At 39.5% G+C, this 17,353-nt stretch overlaps 1 protein-coding gene across 2 annotated transcripts in view; it reads right to left on the bottom strand.

Moving 5' to 3' along the window:
• LOC137291070 (uncharacterized) overlaps positions 1-17,353 on the bottom strand; it is a 67,697-nt gene that overhangs the window by 9,548 nt on the left and 40,796 nt on the right. For both annotated transcript variants that reach the window (XM_067822346.1, XM_067822348.1), the window contains one exon: positions 14,313-14,465. In XM_067822346.1, the coding sequence (XP_067678447.1) occupies positions 14,313-14,465 (153 nt within the window). The remainder of the gene's footprint in view (positions 1-14,312; positions 14,466-17,353) is intronic.

The raw sequence follows: 17,353 nt of genomic DNA on the forward strand, positions 1-17,353 counted from the left end.
GGGAAGGTTTCAGTAATTCAATAAATGATTGTTTTTCACTGTATGCAAAAATACTTATATGAGGTAGGATAATGCTCCATGTAGATGCTTATTAAAACTGCTGCTCAATAAATTTGGAATAGAGATCTAGAATTGTATATGTAATTAGGTATTGCCACTATCCAAAGACATGTTAGCAGTCATTGTTGAAAGTTAAATTCAGACGAGAAAAGTCAACTGACATTTATTCACTGTACCATTAATTGCAAGATTTACAGGAGATGATTTTTGCTATTTTAGCTTGTGATGTAATTCTTATCTCTAATACAATTCTAGTTTTGCAAAGGCGACTAATCGTCTTAGATATTACAAACCCTACAAGTTAAGTGCAAATATAAATACAGTTGTTGCTTTTAATCCTCTCTTTCAAGAGGTGGCAAGCTGTATTTTGGAAATAATCTTATTGAAGGAGTTGCTTAAAGTATCAACAGTATTCTCAAGAAATATATCATGCAATGAACAAAGGTCTTGGAACAATATGATTAATTATTTGTGATAATGTAAAAGGGATTCGGTACGCACAACTTGTTGTACATGATACAGCTGGTGTAATGTGCAGTGCCAACCACAAATGTCATCTTGTGTAATGCATGTGATCGGGGAGCACACTTAAGCATATCCTTGCTGACAAAGGAGTGTCTCATTATTTACGATTGTACACACTGACATCTCCCATCTTTAAGAAAGAATATACCCAGAATAACTTGATGTCATGGATTACCTACTCTGTACAGCATACAATCATACATAACTCCAAGTAAAAAGCAGTTTGTTGCAGAAAACTTAAAGCAGTGACCACAGATGTTTAACTGATAGAACAACTGGTTACTCTCACGTTCAACTCTACTTCAAAGTCTGTTGCATGACCATGTTGGTTTATAACTCTCGGCACAATCTAACTAATCTACCATAGATTAACTGCTGGTATTACTGGGGTAGGAAAACTGGGTTAAATTGTAGTGTAGCTGGGGATGCTGCTTCATAAGGGGACATTCAAACAATCCGTACCACAAGTAGAATAACTGGGTTTCAGATTGTCATGAAGCACATTGTTTCACTTGCTTTATTAAAGGTCAGTTTTTGGACCGGGCTTGCCATTCGTTGTAGCGCTAGATACAATGGGTAGGCCACATGGTTGGTGCTAAATATGTTATTAGTGGAGACATCCGTCAGCAGATGAACTTTGACCCATGTCATTCTAGAGCACTATATAAGTGACCTGCACTCTAGATTCAGTGTCTAGCTACATCAGATTTCTCTGTCCCAAGGTCCTGTTTCAGGATCATTCCCTCCTTGTTTACAGAGTGGAAATTTCAGTCTGATGTAGGGGGATGTTAGATTCCTTCTACTAGTGTTAGGTAGGGGTGGGGGAAAAGTACCAGTAGGAATCAGGTGATAGACTTTGGATAATGTTCAGTTAAACAGGGTGGTGCTTGGGTGGTTTTCTGAAGAAGTTTACAGTAGCTGACTTCTAAATTCAACTATATGAGTGAGAGAGATGTGTTGTTTCTAAGCTGTTAAGTTTTTGCTTGTATTTTCCTACCTATTTATTTTGTAATAAGTCATTAGCATTGTTTATCTTGTCTCTTTTACTCTGTCACAAACTGGTCACTGAGTTCTGAGTAGAGTCAACCCAAATGTACACCTATGAAAAATACATAACGCAAAGTCCAAGAAAGGTTGATTCTACATCATGTTCCTACATACTACTCAGCTTAACGTAGCTGTAGTTCTAGCTTACTGAGAACCACACCTATTACCCTGGAAAGTTTGAAGATTCAAGGCAAATCCACTTAGATCAGTCACCATACCTTCTGATCTGATGGTTGAAGAGTCAACAACACTGTTTTCACTCTTAGGACTAGTGCCTTGAATTTGTGTAATATCTTCAATGCACACTGCTGGACAGTCATGGACAGTGTTTGCAACACTTCAACTTGCCATGTGCAGGTTTTAAAATCTACAGAAACCTGCATTCCCATTTTGTTAAACTCAAACCTTTACAAAAAAGCACTGTCACCTACCTCAAATTATCAAATCAAACTTCAAAACATAATGAAAGTTTATGATGAAGTTAAATGTCAACAAAAACATAACCAGTCAACCTCTCTTGATATCTTCCTCTGCCTGGCCTTAACATGAATCTCATGGTGGATGAAATACGTAAAAATAGTAACAAAGAAATATGGCTTATTGAAAAACATTCAAGGGAAGTCTTGAAAGTCTATGAAGAAAGTCAAGTGAACGGTTCTTGAGGTATCTCACTGACAATCTTAACAAGCAGGTGAACATGCTGAAATTTTCAAAGTGTCACAGTGACCTTGAAGAAAGGTCTGAACTGAAAGGGCCCTGCATCTTTCCTAGGTGAAGCTTGGTGTCAAATATGAAGAAGTCCAATGAATGGTTCTCGAGGTATCTCACGGACAAGCTAAACATGTAGATGACCATGCTGAAATCTTCAAAGTGTTGCTATGCCCTTAAAACTTATGTGAAGGTCACCAAAATTGACTGGGCCCTCCACCTTCCCTAGATAAAGGGTGGTGTTGAATCTAGCGAATAGTTCTTATGCTGAAATCTTCAAAGTGTCACCCTGATCTTGAAAATTAAGTGAAGGTCACCAAACCTGACTGGGAACTTCCATATACTGTGTTGAGCGTAGAATCTAGTCAACGGTTCTTAAGACACTCCAATTTGTATGTACGAATGGACATATGGATGGACGTACATATGATGGACGGATTGAGCTTAATACCATGTCTTCTGCTCTATGTTGCAAGGGATAACAAAATACACACTTTCAAACAGTTTGTAGAAATCAGTTAGCAAAGCTTATGGTGCATCGAGAAGGTTTCATTTGTTAAAGACTGGTGTTATCTTATCATGATGGATCATGGATGATTCTTGAACATTAATAAAGAAAACACTTATGCGATAGATTCCTGTTCAATAAAAAAATATTCACAGATAATTCACTGAAGGCCACAAGGACCTGCAAATATTTGAAATTGTCACATGTGCTGACAGTAGCAGGTAGATCCATCCACCAGTAGGTGTCGTCTGTCTATTTCTCCTGAATGTCTGTTGTGGAAGAGTTGTGATAGTGTTCCACCAGCTGTCTGTCACCCCTGTTGTGAATCGTGAAAATAGCACAAAATGACAAGATGGTTTCTTAAACAACTTTTTCCCTGATGGATGTCAAATTTAAGATCTTGTTGGGTGCAAAAAGTGCCATGTGTCTTATTTATGTTGTGTGCCCTTATCCTTATTTCAAATAATTTAATCATTCCTTTTTCTTATTTTAACCCTGAACTGCTCCATGGTTTCTGTCATGTGTCCGTCGACAATGTTTTGAAAGTCATAAAAAGTTCAAGTGGGGTCTTCTCACTATGTCGACCTTACACCTTTCCAGATTCTCACTATGCTATATATTGTTTTGGGGATCAGTCAAGTCTCCTTTTTTGGGAAGGAGTATTGTGCGACCTTTGCAGAACCATGGAGGAACATCACCTGCGTCCATAAGAGAATTAAAACAGTGAAGTAATGGTGTTTGGACACAGGGAAACAGTTTCCAATACCGGTTTCGAATTCCATCAGGCCCTGGAGCTGTATTCTTCTTCTTCTTATTATTATTATTATTACAGATTAAGAGAAAAGCAGCAGAGAGGGTACAGGTGATCCTTGCAGTCAGACTGGCAAGGTTCATCATCAGCTCAGGGCCCTTTTCCCCTCTACACACTGCCCAGACGGAGAATGGAAATTCCCCCAGGAAGCGCTGCCTAGTCGCTCTCTCTTCGGATGATATGAAGGCCACACAACACTGCAGCATTCTGCATTACCAAGTGTGTCAGAAGGGTTGTGCTCCTGGTGAACAACCCGGCCACTCTCCTGATCTGCACCAAGAGATCAGGAGGTACCAATTAAAAAAAAATGAATTTTTTGCTGATTTTCATGTTTTGATGGTGTCTGTGTTTAAAAATCTTCTTCTCCAGAACTGCAAATACAGTAAACAGCAAATTTTCACAACCGTTTCATTTTCCTGAACTTCGCTTCAGACTTCATGACATGAGAATTAAACCGTGCGATAATTTAGATATATCATATACTCTATTCAGGTAAGTCAACAACACAAAAACAATTTTCATTGCTCTAACACCCAATTAAAAAGGATTAATTCAGAAATCATTTACGGGAATTTGTTGTTAGATCACTTCGCAAATCTGTTTATTTCATAACAACTCAATGGTCACGCACCGCTGTGTCGTGTAAAAACATTCAGAGACGCCCCTGTTACAAGATCACCTTGCGAAAATAAGTAGGCGCAAAAAGGTTTAGTGACCGTCACTCGCGAAAATTTAAAGGCATGGAAATAAGACAGTTTACAGTAGTAAAATCATGTTTGATGTCGTTTCAAAGCCCACACTCTGGACTCAAAGCCCACAAGGCATGTTGGAAATTTTGAATACTTTTGGATTTATCACCCTTGAAATTTGGTCAGTTTTTCTCAGATGCATTTTCATAGGGGTTTTACAAATGTCATAGCTCTGCAAAATTACAATGGATTTCATTTTTCAAGGTATCAAACTGAAGATAATTAAAAGGAAAACATTATTGCTTCACAGTGTGGTCAATAATTATGCCACAATTATGACACAAACAGGGAGGGTCAATAGGAATTTCACATTTGGTCGATAGCTGAAGAAGCGCTAGTAAAATCTAGCAACAATCCTCACTTCCTGGTTTTTCAATGTCCAAGGAAATAGTCCCTTCTCTAACAGGCCATACCTCTGCTGTTCACAGGTCTACAGTCAAAATAAGTAATGTTCTTGAAATGACATGATATAATCTCTCTCTTTGTTTACCAGCCTGACTGTGACCAGATCATTCTTGACTTTATAACCACAACAAATGCTGAATTTTCTGTTTGTGGCAGCATTGAATCAATGTCAAATAATTCTCAAAAATGCTGTAATGGATGCACCAGCTGGTGTCCAAAGAAACTGTACAAGTAGCCACAGAGAGTGTAGGGGGGAAGTCAGTATTGCCCAGGAGGCCAGGTAATCCTACTTAGTATAATTATACTGGTATCAGCACTGACCACAAGCACTTGAGTACTTGTTAAAATGTGCTTGACTGCAGTAAATGCAGTATCTTGTGTTGACACCAAACCACATTAAATAATTCTTGAAAATATCTGTCATGGGCTTTATTACTGTTGATGAATCTGTTAAGGATTTACCAAGGGAAATGATTAGACCTATGATGTGTCTCATATCAGTCATATTCATAGGAGCTGGGAAGTTAATGCTAGCCTTCACGTTGTTTGGGCTGGCACTTATCTCATCTTTGCTGATTTTTAGTAAAAGTCTCTGATAGGTGGAATTTGAATTTGTCTTTGTTGAGCTTCAAACCACTGTCTAGTCTATCATCTTGCTCATCCATAACTTCTGAACCAAACTCGCCTGACAATAGCTTACACATTTTCATGATTTCTGGAGCTGAAGTTATTTAGGAACTCTCCTAAGCAGTAACGTCCATAGGGTGTTATGTATGCTGTCAGTATCTGACTGTCCTCATTCAGAGGCAGCTGGTAAAATCCATTAAATGCATCAGAGTAGTAAAATATTGGTTAAAAATCTTAAATATGTCATCTTACAGATTACCTAAAAAAGCTCTCACACTCCACCTCATTGAGGAGCCAATCTGTGCACACAGATTTGAAACTTGCCAGACTTCTTCAGTACTGACACCATGGGAGTGCACCATTCAGATGGCTCTGCTTGAAACTTGCCAGACTTCTTCAGTACTGACACCATGGGAGTGCACCATTAAGATGGCTCTGCCTGAAACTTGCCAGACTTCTTCAGTACTGACACCATGGGAGTGCACCATTCAGATGGCTCTGCCTGAAACTTGCCAGACTTCTTCAGTACTGACACCATGGGAGTGCACCATTCAGATGGCTCTGCCTGAAACTTGCCAGACTTCTTCAGTACTGACACCATGGGAGTGCACCATTCAGATGGCTCTGCTTGAAACTTGCCAGACTTCTTCAGTACTGACACCATGGGAGTGCACCATTCAGATGGCTCTGCTTGAAACTTGCCAGACTTCTTCAGTACTGACACCATGGGAGTGCACCATTCAGATGGCTCTGCTTCCTCTTGAAAAATCCCTGCATCTAGCATGTGAATCAGTTAACATTTAACATTCTCCACCAGTGGAAAGTGTAGCCTGTGTGTTGTTTATATACTACATGAACAGGCAATCTCTTTCACCTTGATTGTTACTGGTTCAGTCTTGAGCATACCTACTGATCCAAACACCTTAGACATGACTTCTTCTTTGTGGTGCTCCATCAACACATCTGTACTTATCAGGTTGTTGTGGCCATTGGTCACACTAACCTTAATCTATACTGGCCAAACAAAGTTCCTGTGCGCATGAAAATTTGAATATCAAAAAAATTAAAAGCTGGGTACTTTTTTGGATTAGAACCTGAAAGAAGTTCAGAGTCAGCCAACAAATTGACATCAACCCAAGTTTACCATGCAACACACGTGCAGAGCATGGTGGTCGTCAGTATTTAAGCACATTGTGTGTCTCATGAATCACACACCAATGTTACATGTAAGGTGATGTTATGAAGTTGCTGCCCAACTCTGGGACATCCGGAAAAACACTTTAAACTGCGGAAAAACCTCATACGGATATGCCGCGATTGACATTAAACCAGAGACACCAGGCGTTAGGGATGCTTGCTGCCGGCTGAAGTCAGCACGAAGTAGCCAGACGTTTTCAATGCCATAGGAACACCATCGTTGCATTAGTCCAACATCAAAGACAGCATAACGACGTCAGAGACCGCCCTCAATCTGGACATCCACATGTTACGATGCCTGCTGACGACCGACATATCCGCCTTCTTCATCTCCAGAACAGACATCAAACAGCAACAGAAACTGCACAGACATTGTTTAACCACCGTCGCATCAGTGACCAGACCATAAGAAACCATCTTCGAGAACATGGGACACGCACACGACGTCCAGCGATCCGACCAATTCTCTCTCACCATGCTGCTCGACTGTTGTGGTGTCGCCAACACATTCGCCACCCTCTGTAATTTTTAGTGATGAAAGCTTCACTGCAAGTGGGGTACCTCTAGACACTAGGTTATCATCCCAGCTTGACTATCATGATCACAGGTCACAGTCCAATACAAACTTTTGGTGGTTCATTCTCAGAGGAGCCATCACCATGAACCTCATTCTGTCTAGTACCATAATGATTAGTTTGGCCCTTTGTTGCAAAGTGGGCACCTGAATGTCTGTGTCTGAGCACAGCATGAACACCTGGAAATGTGTTGGCTCTTCTGTGTTTGAACTGACATCTAGTAACTTGACTACACTGATCCTTCATTGGTTTCTGTGGTAACCACTGTGATTTTAAGTCTTTTTCCCTTTGAGGGTCTTGAGTGCCTTTATGTGTATCTAACTTCCTCAACATCCTTGAAGTCTTGATTTGAACTTGTGATTTAATCAGTTCTTTTCTCTAGCCATTTGTACTGCCTCATCCTATGTGAGCTGTGATCGAAGCTGCATCTTCTGTGAAACGTTATTGTCTGATATTCCAATTACAATTCTGTCCCTAACTGCCTCTTCTTTTAACACATCAAAATCACTGTCCTCAATTTTCCCAAGTTGGAAATAGCCCATGAATTATTTTTGCTTTGGCATGACATGCATGCTTTCATCGTCATCTGCAAACACAAAAGAACTGAAGACATGCACTGTCTCTTTACCCATGATATAAATCAGGGGATTCAGCTGGACAAGATCAGATTCCACAATCCCAGACCACTCGTTTGGCTTCCTGAAGTCAAAGTTCTCAGGAAGATTAAACCATATTCACTGTTTGATATCTGTAACCATCTCCAATGTCATTTTGTCTAACACACATGAGTCCAGGAGTATTCATTAAGCTTACTATGGCTGATAAGTGAGTAGCTCTTTGTTTTTTCTTTAATTACCCTGTTATACAACACCAGATCAAAAGCTTCTGAAAAGTCAATGAATACGCCTACTGAATATTTGTGGTCAAGATGACCCAGTTTAATATCCTGTTGAAGACAGGCAAGGTTTTCTAAGACTAAGGAACCTGGAGGGCAGATCCTCTATTTTTGGGTTATTGAGATATTTTTATCCGGGTAGAGTTACAGCCATTTATTTACCATGTCCTCTACAGATCAGAGGTGAGGAAATGGGTAGGAGCTTCATGAGTCAGGTATTTTATTTGGCTTTGATACTGGTATGACCAAAACTGGCTATTTACTGCTTGGCAACTACCTCATGTTATTTTGTCACTCATATATGTCACTTCCTGTTTGTTCACCTGTTATGGGTTGTCACTCCTGCTCCTGCTTCAGGTAAGTGAGGTGTGGCAAACCATGGTGGTACACAAGTCTTTGCACATGGTGGGAATTGTCACTTCTTTCCATCACTAAAACCAAGTACATGTAGATAGTTTGAAGATAGTTTGAAGAGGCGGTAAGGACTAATTATTGAAGTAAAAGAAGTATCATTCTTAGAGTTATACACCATGATACCACCATGTTCCATAGCTCCTCTGAATACATTACCTGTAACAGTTGGTAACCAGACTGGTTAGACCTAGTGTGTAGTAACAATAAATATCATGAAGTTTTGCATCTTCGTGAAGTCACTTCCTGTTTTATGATTATGATGTCATCTCCGGATCTTGTAACATCACATCCACTTACAATAACAGAATATTTAACTTGACTAACCTAAGGAAGAAACTTACTGTCAGATTCCCTTCAACCATCAACTGAGTCAGTTTTATAAGTACAGTACGATATGGCTCTGCACACCATCACATTTTTGCCACTGAAACTGTCATTTTTCAAAATGCAGTTCAGTGCAAAACATTCATTTTTATATTCTTCCATAATAGTATTGGAGAAGAAACCTTGATTCATCACTAAACCAAACTCCCTAACTAATTCCTCTAGGCCTCTAAGTGGCTGCTGCAGCAGTGTACAAACCTTGGCATAAATGACTTTATGGCTGTTGTGGTAGTGTACATTCCTTGGTGACAGACGAAGACTTCATGGCTGCTGGACAAGTGTATGTTCCTTGGTGACAGATGAGGACTTCATGGCTGCTGAAATCATGTGTGGTTCTTGGTAACAGATGAGGACTTGGTGGCTGATGGAGTAATGTGTGGTTCTTGGTGACAGATGAGGACTTTGTGGCTGCTGGAGAAGTGTATGTTCCTTGGTGACAGATGAAGGCTTCATGGCTGCTGGAGTCATGTGTGGTTCTCGGTGGCAGATGAGGACTTCGTGGCTGCTAGAGTAGTGTGTGGTTCTTGGTGATAGATGAGTACTTCCTGGTCGCTGGAGTAGTGTATGCACCTTGGTGACAGATGAGGACTTCATGGCTGATGGAGTCATGTGTGGTTGTTGGTGACAGATGAGGACATTGTGGCTGCTGGAGTAGTGTGTGGTTCTTGGTGACAGACGAAGACTTCGTGGCTGCTGGAGCAGTGTATGTTCCATGGTGATAGATGAGGACTTCATGGCTGCTGGACAAGTGTTTGTTCCTTGGTGACAGATGAAGACTTCGTGGCTGCTAGAGTAGTGTGTGGTTCTTGGTGACAGATGAGGACTTCGTGGCTGCTAGAGTAGTGTATGGTTCTTGGTGATAGATGAGGACTTTGTGGCTGTTGGAGTAGTGTGTGGTTCTTGGTGACAGACGAAGACTTTGTGGCTGTTGGAGTAGTGTGTGGTTCTTGGTGACAGACGAAGACTTTGTGGCTGTTGGAGTAGTGTGTGGTTCTTGGTGACAGACGAAGACTTTGTGGCTGCTGGAGCAGTGTATGTTCCATGGTGACAGATGAGGACTTCGAGGCTGCTGGAGTAAAGTATGTTCCTTGGTGACAGACGAAGACTTCATGGCTGCTAGAGTCATGTGTGGTTTTTGGTGACAGACGAGGACTTCGTGGCTGCTGAAGTCATGTGTGGTTCTTGGTGACAGAAGAGGACTTCATGGCTGCTAGAGTAGTGTGTGGTTCTTGGTGATAGAGAGGACTTTATGGCTGCTAGAGTAGTGTGTGGTTCTTGGTGACAGATGAGGACTTCGTGGCTGCTAGAGTAGTGTACGGTTCTTGGTGATAGACAAGTACTTCCTGGCTGCTGGAGTAGTGTATGTTCCTTGGTGACAGACGAGGACATCATGGCTGCTGGATTCATGTGTGGTTCTTGCTGACAGATGAGGACTTCCTGGCTGCTGGAGTAGTGTATGTTCCTTGGTGACAGACGAGGACTTTGAGGCTGCTTGAGTAATATGTGTTCCTTCATTGTTTATTCATTTATTTTAATTAACATTTCTGAAGCTATAGATATGAGCATACACATCAGAAACTTGCCTCAATCATAAATAATACAACACTGAATTTACAGAGTAAGCCCTCTAAACCAGCATTCATTGGGACCAGTGAAAAATTCGGGTATACAGAACTTTTCCCTTTTCAACATGAGAATGATCATCTGTGTGTTGCCAAACACAGTGAGCTGCTGAGAAATTGTGACAAAAAATCATAATGCCAATGACACGTGTGACTCATGTGGAGCTAACTACTGATAATCAACTGTGTTGTTAATACACGTTCAATTTATCAGCCAGTCAACAGGGGAGTCAAAATAACAGTTTAGATAGTGTTAATTACTGTACAAACAGTCAAATTTGTTGTTCCAAAATACTGAAGCACAATAGGGTATCGTTTACTTATTCTAAAACGTGCTAGTCATTATGTCATTTTGCACATAACTACTGAATCGAATGTCCATCATATTTCCGGTAGAGTAGTCAGTTATGTCAGGATGATAGGAAGTGTTTATACATCTTTCAACTAGTTTCCAGATATACAGAGATTATGTTTATTACCTTACCATCAAAATGAAATACCTATATTAAAATACCCTATACTTGTTAGAAAAGCCAAACATCATAGGGATGACAAGTTGTTTTTTGGGCGCCGCCATCTTTATTTACGAATCTGTAGCATAGTCACATGGTCACTGCAGCGGGTGCATCTCGATTGTAACTTCATTGTAACTAAGGATAAAAGGGAGACGCTGCAGTGCATCTTCCTGCACTTTTTCGGTAAAAGCCTAATAAGCAGTAAGGGATATTTAAGGTGAGGATGGCGGAACATTCACCAGGGTTTAGTTATTTTTCTATATATCAGTAACATGTAAACGAAGCTTGGACTTCTAGGGATCTTTTAAAAGTAATTTTGGCGATGGTAATTCCGTAAATTAGTGAGATCTAGATGCGCTGGCAGATATAGGGTAGCTTATAGATATTCATTCAATTAATGAGATGCACTAGCAGAGATTGGATAATTTATTAAGTACTGATAAAATTGTAAATATATAAGTGTAAACATGTTACTGCTTTAATAAATTGTTATTGTTGTTAAATTTTATCTGGTACATTTTATATATATGTAGTTTGATATTGTTGTCATAAAGGTAATAAGATGTAAGATTTTTTATGAGTTGCCAAGTCTTGGGTTAGGAAACATCAGCTAACTTGTTATAAATGCAAGAAATGCAGAAGCAGAAGTTAAAGGGAGGTCTTCTCAAAAACTGACCTATCAGAAACGTGTATATTTTTAGTAACCTTGGCTGACATTTCCTACGACTTAGGCGCGGAGGCAATTTTAGAATAGAGAATTAGAATTTAAAGTAATACATTAGTTTACAATGCTTTAATTAATTAATTACCTTGACAAGCATTCCCTACATCTATCCCTTCTTAGTAATGTATATTTATTTCTTGGTTTAACAAGCGAACTTGGTAGTAATGCAAATTAGGGGCAGAATTTAGATACAATTGTAAACAAACTCATGCTACCAAGTTATCTTTTAGACTATTACATATTACACGCATGAGATCACGTGCTGTAGGCCATACTTAGTGACATATATCATGAAATAGCATACCTTCCCTGGTTTCATGTTACAATACAGAATAGACTGACATCAAATAAGAGAGTATATAAATGATCATAAATTAACTAGCTTCTGCTGGGACTAAACTCTCGTGTCGATATTGATCCATGCAGGATTGGAGTGATGCCAGAGGCTTCCACTGTAACATGAATTAACCTTAACCTCACTTTCACATCACCAAAATGCAGACATAAGGAGATATCGTCTATTTACCCTCCCTTCATTCTGTGAAAACTTCCACTGTGTAAACAGCTGGTTGTGAAGGTTTTTTTCTTGGAATGTTACTGTTAGAATTGCTATCAAGGCATTTTCAGAACTGCCTACATCTCCATCTTACGTCTGAAGTAAATGCTCAACTGTAGTGTGTAGTGTCTGTAGTTGCAAATGTATTGCATGTTATGTAATATGTGCATGTAAGTGATGCAAGAGGGTTTATCAGCTGAGTTGCAAAAACAAACATCGATCAAAGGATTAACCGATAATACATTGATTACTTCCAAAGTGGATTTGACAAAAGGGCAGTGTTTATAAGTGTAGATTTACGTAATCTATACTGAATACATCCTGTCGTAAAGTACAAGTATAAAAACAACATCCTTCCTACACAGAATTAACCGCCACTGCCTTGATTGATTGATTGTTGCTCATTATTGGCTAACTAATAGCAGACATCATACAGTTAGTTGGCAGGTGTGCTGTCCTGGGTGACCAGTGAGATTTGTATACACCAGTGTGAAAATTTCACAAACGATGTGTCACTTTTTCGCATATTAGACTGTAGAAAGTCACAAGACATAGAGCAGGATTATTTACCAGCTGCAGATGAATAGAATATCGTTCTTTTACGTGGATATTGATGGATACATTCATGCACGAGGTAATAGCCTGACATTGTTGCTTTCATCTGTCTTAAATTGGCATTTTGTTTTAATTTATTTCTTGTAGCATTCAGCAGAATCTGTATTACTAGGTCGCGAATAGGGTGTGTGTGAAATATGATTCATGTTGGCAATCTATACAATGGTTAGATGATAAAATCATGTTAGAAATTCACTGTAAGTATAAGCATACCGTGTGGGTTTTTTTGTTAACTTTCAAAATGCACACAAATGTGACAAGGAACTAAATATAAAGACGTACACTGACTTTGTTGCCTGGCAGATGAGTAAACATCAAGGTGTTTGATTTGTTTTCATAATAACAAAGTATAATGACTTCATCTTTGTTGATCAGTCTACACATAAACTATCAATTGCACATATGGGAGACGCAACAGATATCATGAACCAGTCACGATTTCTGGGATATCATCCGGGTACTCACGGGAGAAAAACAATAACAAAAGAAACCATCAGTCCAAGGAAATTGCTCCACATCAGTGCCCCTTTAAAACCAAATGGTTTGTCTCTCAGAAGTTCATCCAAAGAGATATTGCATTGTAATGTATTCAGTCAGAAAAGGCTACAAGAAAACTGACTGCCACCAAGCACATGGAGTTCTTTGCAAGCGAGGCAAAGGAATCTAACCAGAGTTACCTCCCCTAGACCCTCCATGACAGCATAAGCAATACACCACACATATAAAAGTAAAGATTTGAGATTGTATGCTTCAAAAACAACTTAAAGTTCAGCCAATCATATTAAAGCTGAGATTTGTATTCATAGAGAGAGAGAGAGAGAGAGAGAGAGAGAAAGAGAGAGAGAGAGAGATAAGTTCTGAAGTGCCAATATTTTCCACTTTTGACTGTCAAATATTCATTTTTTTGCCATTAGGTCAAACCCTTCTTTGGTCACTTGGGAACACTGTTAAGAACATACATAAAGTTACATGTATTGAGACTGTGAATGATTAACATAGACACAACTTTTTGTCTCTTTTTAAGAGAAAGGAAGAAAGAAAGAAAACACAAGGTGTTCAGTTCCCAGATCTCAAGTGTGTTGAATATGCTATAACAGCATTCTGTGAACAAAACGCTTTGTGCTTTACATTTCATGTGATTGGTTGGATTTATTTGTTTAATATTTAGTTGATCTTGTTGGGACAAGGAAGATCATTTTAACAAGAAGTGAGTCTTTTTAACCATTTCACTGATGCCTGCTTTTTCTCACCGTACCGTTTGTAAATATATTTATTATGCCAGAATGAAACATTTAGTAAGTTATTGTATGATCTCTCTTTGTATATGGATAGTGTTGATCCACACACATCATCACATACACATTTGTCAACGTACCTGCAATCAAATGGTCTTCTTGGGCTGAGAGGAATTCCGTCCACTGATACACTGCTTGGCTCTGAGAAAAGGTCGGAGTTAATTGTCTCGTATCTCTGTAGGAGATGAAAGCGCCGTTCCACCATAACTCTATCCCTTCCATAGCCAGGATGTCTGCAATTTACACATTCCATAAATCATTCAGTAATGCAATAGAATCAGCTGTTCATTGTCTCACATATAAAAACACCATAAACATCAATTAACAAGCTACAAAATTCATTCAGAATCCATGTTATTGTAGCACATCCAACAATGGGTTGTTTTCAGAGTGGTCCAATGATGCATTACTTCATTAAAATAAAAGAAATCATGAAATGAATACGGAGGGCAAACTGACACAGAATTTGACTGGTTTGTCAACATGTAGATGTGTGTACTGACAACAGAAATAGTTCAGAATTAAGATGGGGAAACAAAGAGTCTTTAGTTCATTATACAAAAGCATCAAAAACAGATACTAAAAGACAGCAATGAATGGATTTTCCAAGTAAACCTACCTACCTACCTACCTACCTACCTACCTACCTACCTACCTACCTACCTACCTACCTACCTACCTACCTACCTACCTACCTACCTACCTACCTACCTACCTACCTACCTGCCTACCTACCTACCTACCTACCAATAAAAGAAAAATCATTAACACATTTATGGTATTACAGGTGGTATTAGCATCACCTAAATCCAGTTAAAAACATCAATGGCAAAGTAAAGTGACAACAATGGCCAGAGTCAAACATGGCCAGGTAAGATTATCAAAGTCATATATCTTAATTAATAAATGTTACAAAGTGGCAATGTACAAAGTAGTGGTAATGAGAATAATGAAGAATTAAGGTAAATGTCACACAAATAATTGCAGTGAGGTCATATATGGACAATGGCTGTCTTGAATCAGATGCTGTGACAGGAAAAACATGAAGTAATATTTCTGCAAGTCAGTTGACAGTTTGTGACTGGATGACCATGTAGTTGGTGGAGGTTGACCTTTGCTGAATTGTCAGTGCAACCTTACTGAGCCAAACCCTGGTGTTGTCCTTTAATACACCATAAATGTAGAAAACATTAAAGACAATCACTTATGTTCTTGAAAAAATGAAACAAACTGCCAACTAGAAATACTGTGGTCATGAATTCAGCATCAGAGACTGAGATGGCATTAAAGCTTCACTGTGTATTAATTACATTAGTGCCATCAGCTTGATGTGTGTGGAACAAGATACCAACATGACAAACCATGAAGCTTATTGTAATAAAGGCAAACCCTTGGTTGTCTGAGTGTGGCATGTCATAACAGTGAACTGTGTCACCAGTGCTCCAAATTCATAAGGCTGTGGTTAATCAGTTACTTGACTGGACGTTTTAGTGCTCGGATTAGACTGCATGGTATTACCAGTATATTGTTACATATAGCAATGAAAACAAAGAGCTGAAACAAAGTAATAGAGAGTGATGATCAAAGATGTCTTAATTTACTATATCAGATACTTGTGGAGTCTTTGAATGCCATTTAGAAGTGATACACAAAAAAGGCAAGGATTTTATGGATGTGAACATCTTTATTGTGGTGAATTCACCTATAAGCATGATCCATTTTGACATGTGTCTTGAATTTGGCACAGATATCACCAATTCATTGTTCTGATATTGCTTCACTGTTGTATTTCAGAAAACTTACCCTGAACATCTAAATAAGTGTTATGTAGGGGTACTCCATGTACTTCTTCAGTATGTGGAGATCCTTGAGCTGAGTGATCTAACTGAAAGTTTTATGTGTGAGTATGGTCAACTTTGGCAAGCATCAAAGTAACATTGACCTGTTCTTCTGCAATATATCAACAGCCATATCTTCACTGACATCCAGTGTTCCAGACTGATGCCCCACACCAAGAAGAGGCCATGACTGACAAACCTCCTCTCAGTCTGTTCAGATGCATGTAATAACAGGCTACCTATATCAACATTGTGTCAGGTAGAAGAATGGCCATCACATCATAGATCGTCAGGCTTAAGACACTGATCAACTATGCTCAGCCTCACTCACGTAAACAGCCTCAGACAAAGTTCTGTGTTCATGATCTTTGTTGGCAACTTTCATCATCTAACAAAGGTCTCGAAAATCCTGTTGCAATCAGTTGAAAATGTCATGAACTCATTTGTATGTTGCTCTCAATGGTGTGCAGTATGAAGTAAAGTAGTGTCCAAAAGAAACGATACCAACCATTTTTCAAAATATTTTTTTATCATCCCAAATACAACATATTCCATCGGGAATGCCGGGAACACTTCCTCTCATCCGAAAAAAACCTGCAAATTTTGTGAAAGTGAAGTCACTTTCTCTAGCACGTGCCTATGAACTGGATAAAACGGCTGAGCATACACATTGAGAACACAGCAACAAAACGAACACAAAGGAATGCCACATTTGACAGTCATTGAGAGAGAAGACCTTTGGAATGGTGCAACAAGGAGTCTCACACGCTGAAGTCACCAGAGGGTTGGGTTGTGTGCGCATCACTGTCACCAGGTTAATGCAGTGGTTACGTCAGATAGGTCAGACTTCAGACAGGTCCAGAAGTGGAAGACTGTAAGTGACCACGCCCCATGAAGATTGTTACATCCACTTATTACACCTCCATCTTAGCGACGTCCATTGCAGCTACAGCACTGGGTCACATGATTAGTCAACAGAACGTGTACAGAAGACCCCGACAACATGGTATCCAGCCACGTCATCCCTACCGCAGACCACTCCTGACACTTTGATACAGAACCAACAGATTGATATGGGCCAGGCAAGTTCAATGTTGGCAACAGCAGGACTGGGCACACATTCTTTTCTCTGACGAGAGCGGATTCTGCATCTTCAGGAATGACAGTCGGCGCTTGTGTGTCGAAGAGTTGGTGAATGTTTGGCTTCCAGTTGTGCCCTCCAAGTCCATCTGTTTGTAGGCAGAGGGCTAATAGTTTGGGGTGGGATATGTGGAGACGTCAAA

The sequence above is a fragment of the Haliotis asinina genome, chromosome 7, assembly GCF_037392515.1.
Source record: "Haliotis asinina isolate JCU_RB_2024 chromosome 7, JCU_Hal_asi_v2, whole genome shotgun sequence".
NCBI lineage: Eukaryota > Metazoa > Mollusca > Gastropoda > Lepetellida > Haliotidae > Haliotis > Haliotis asinina.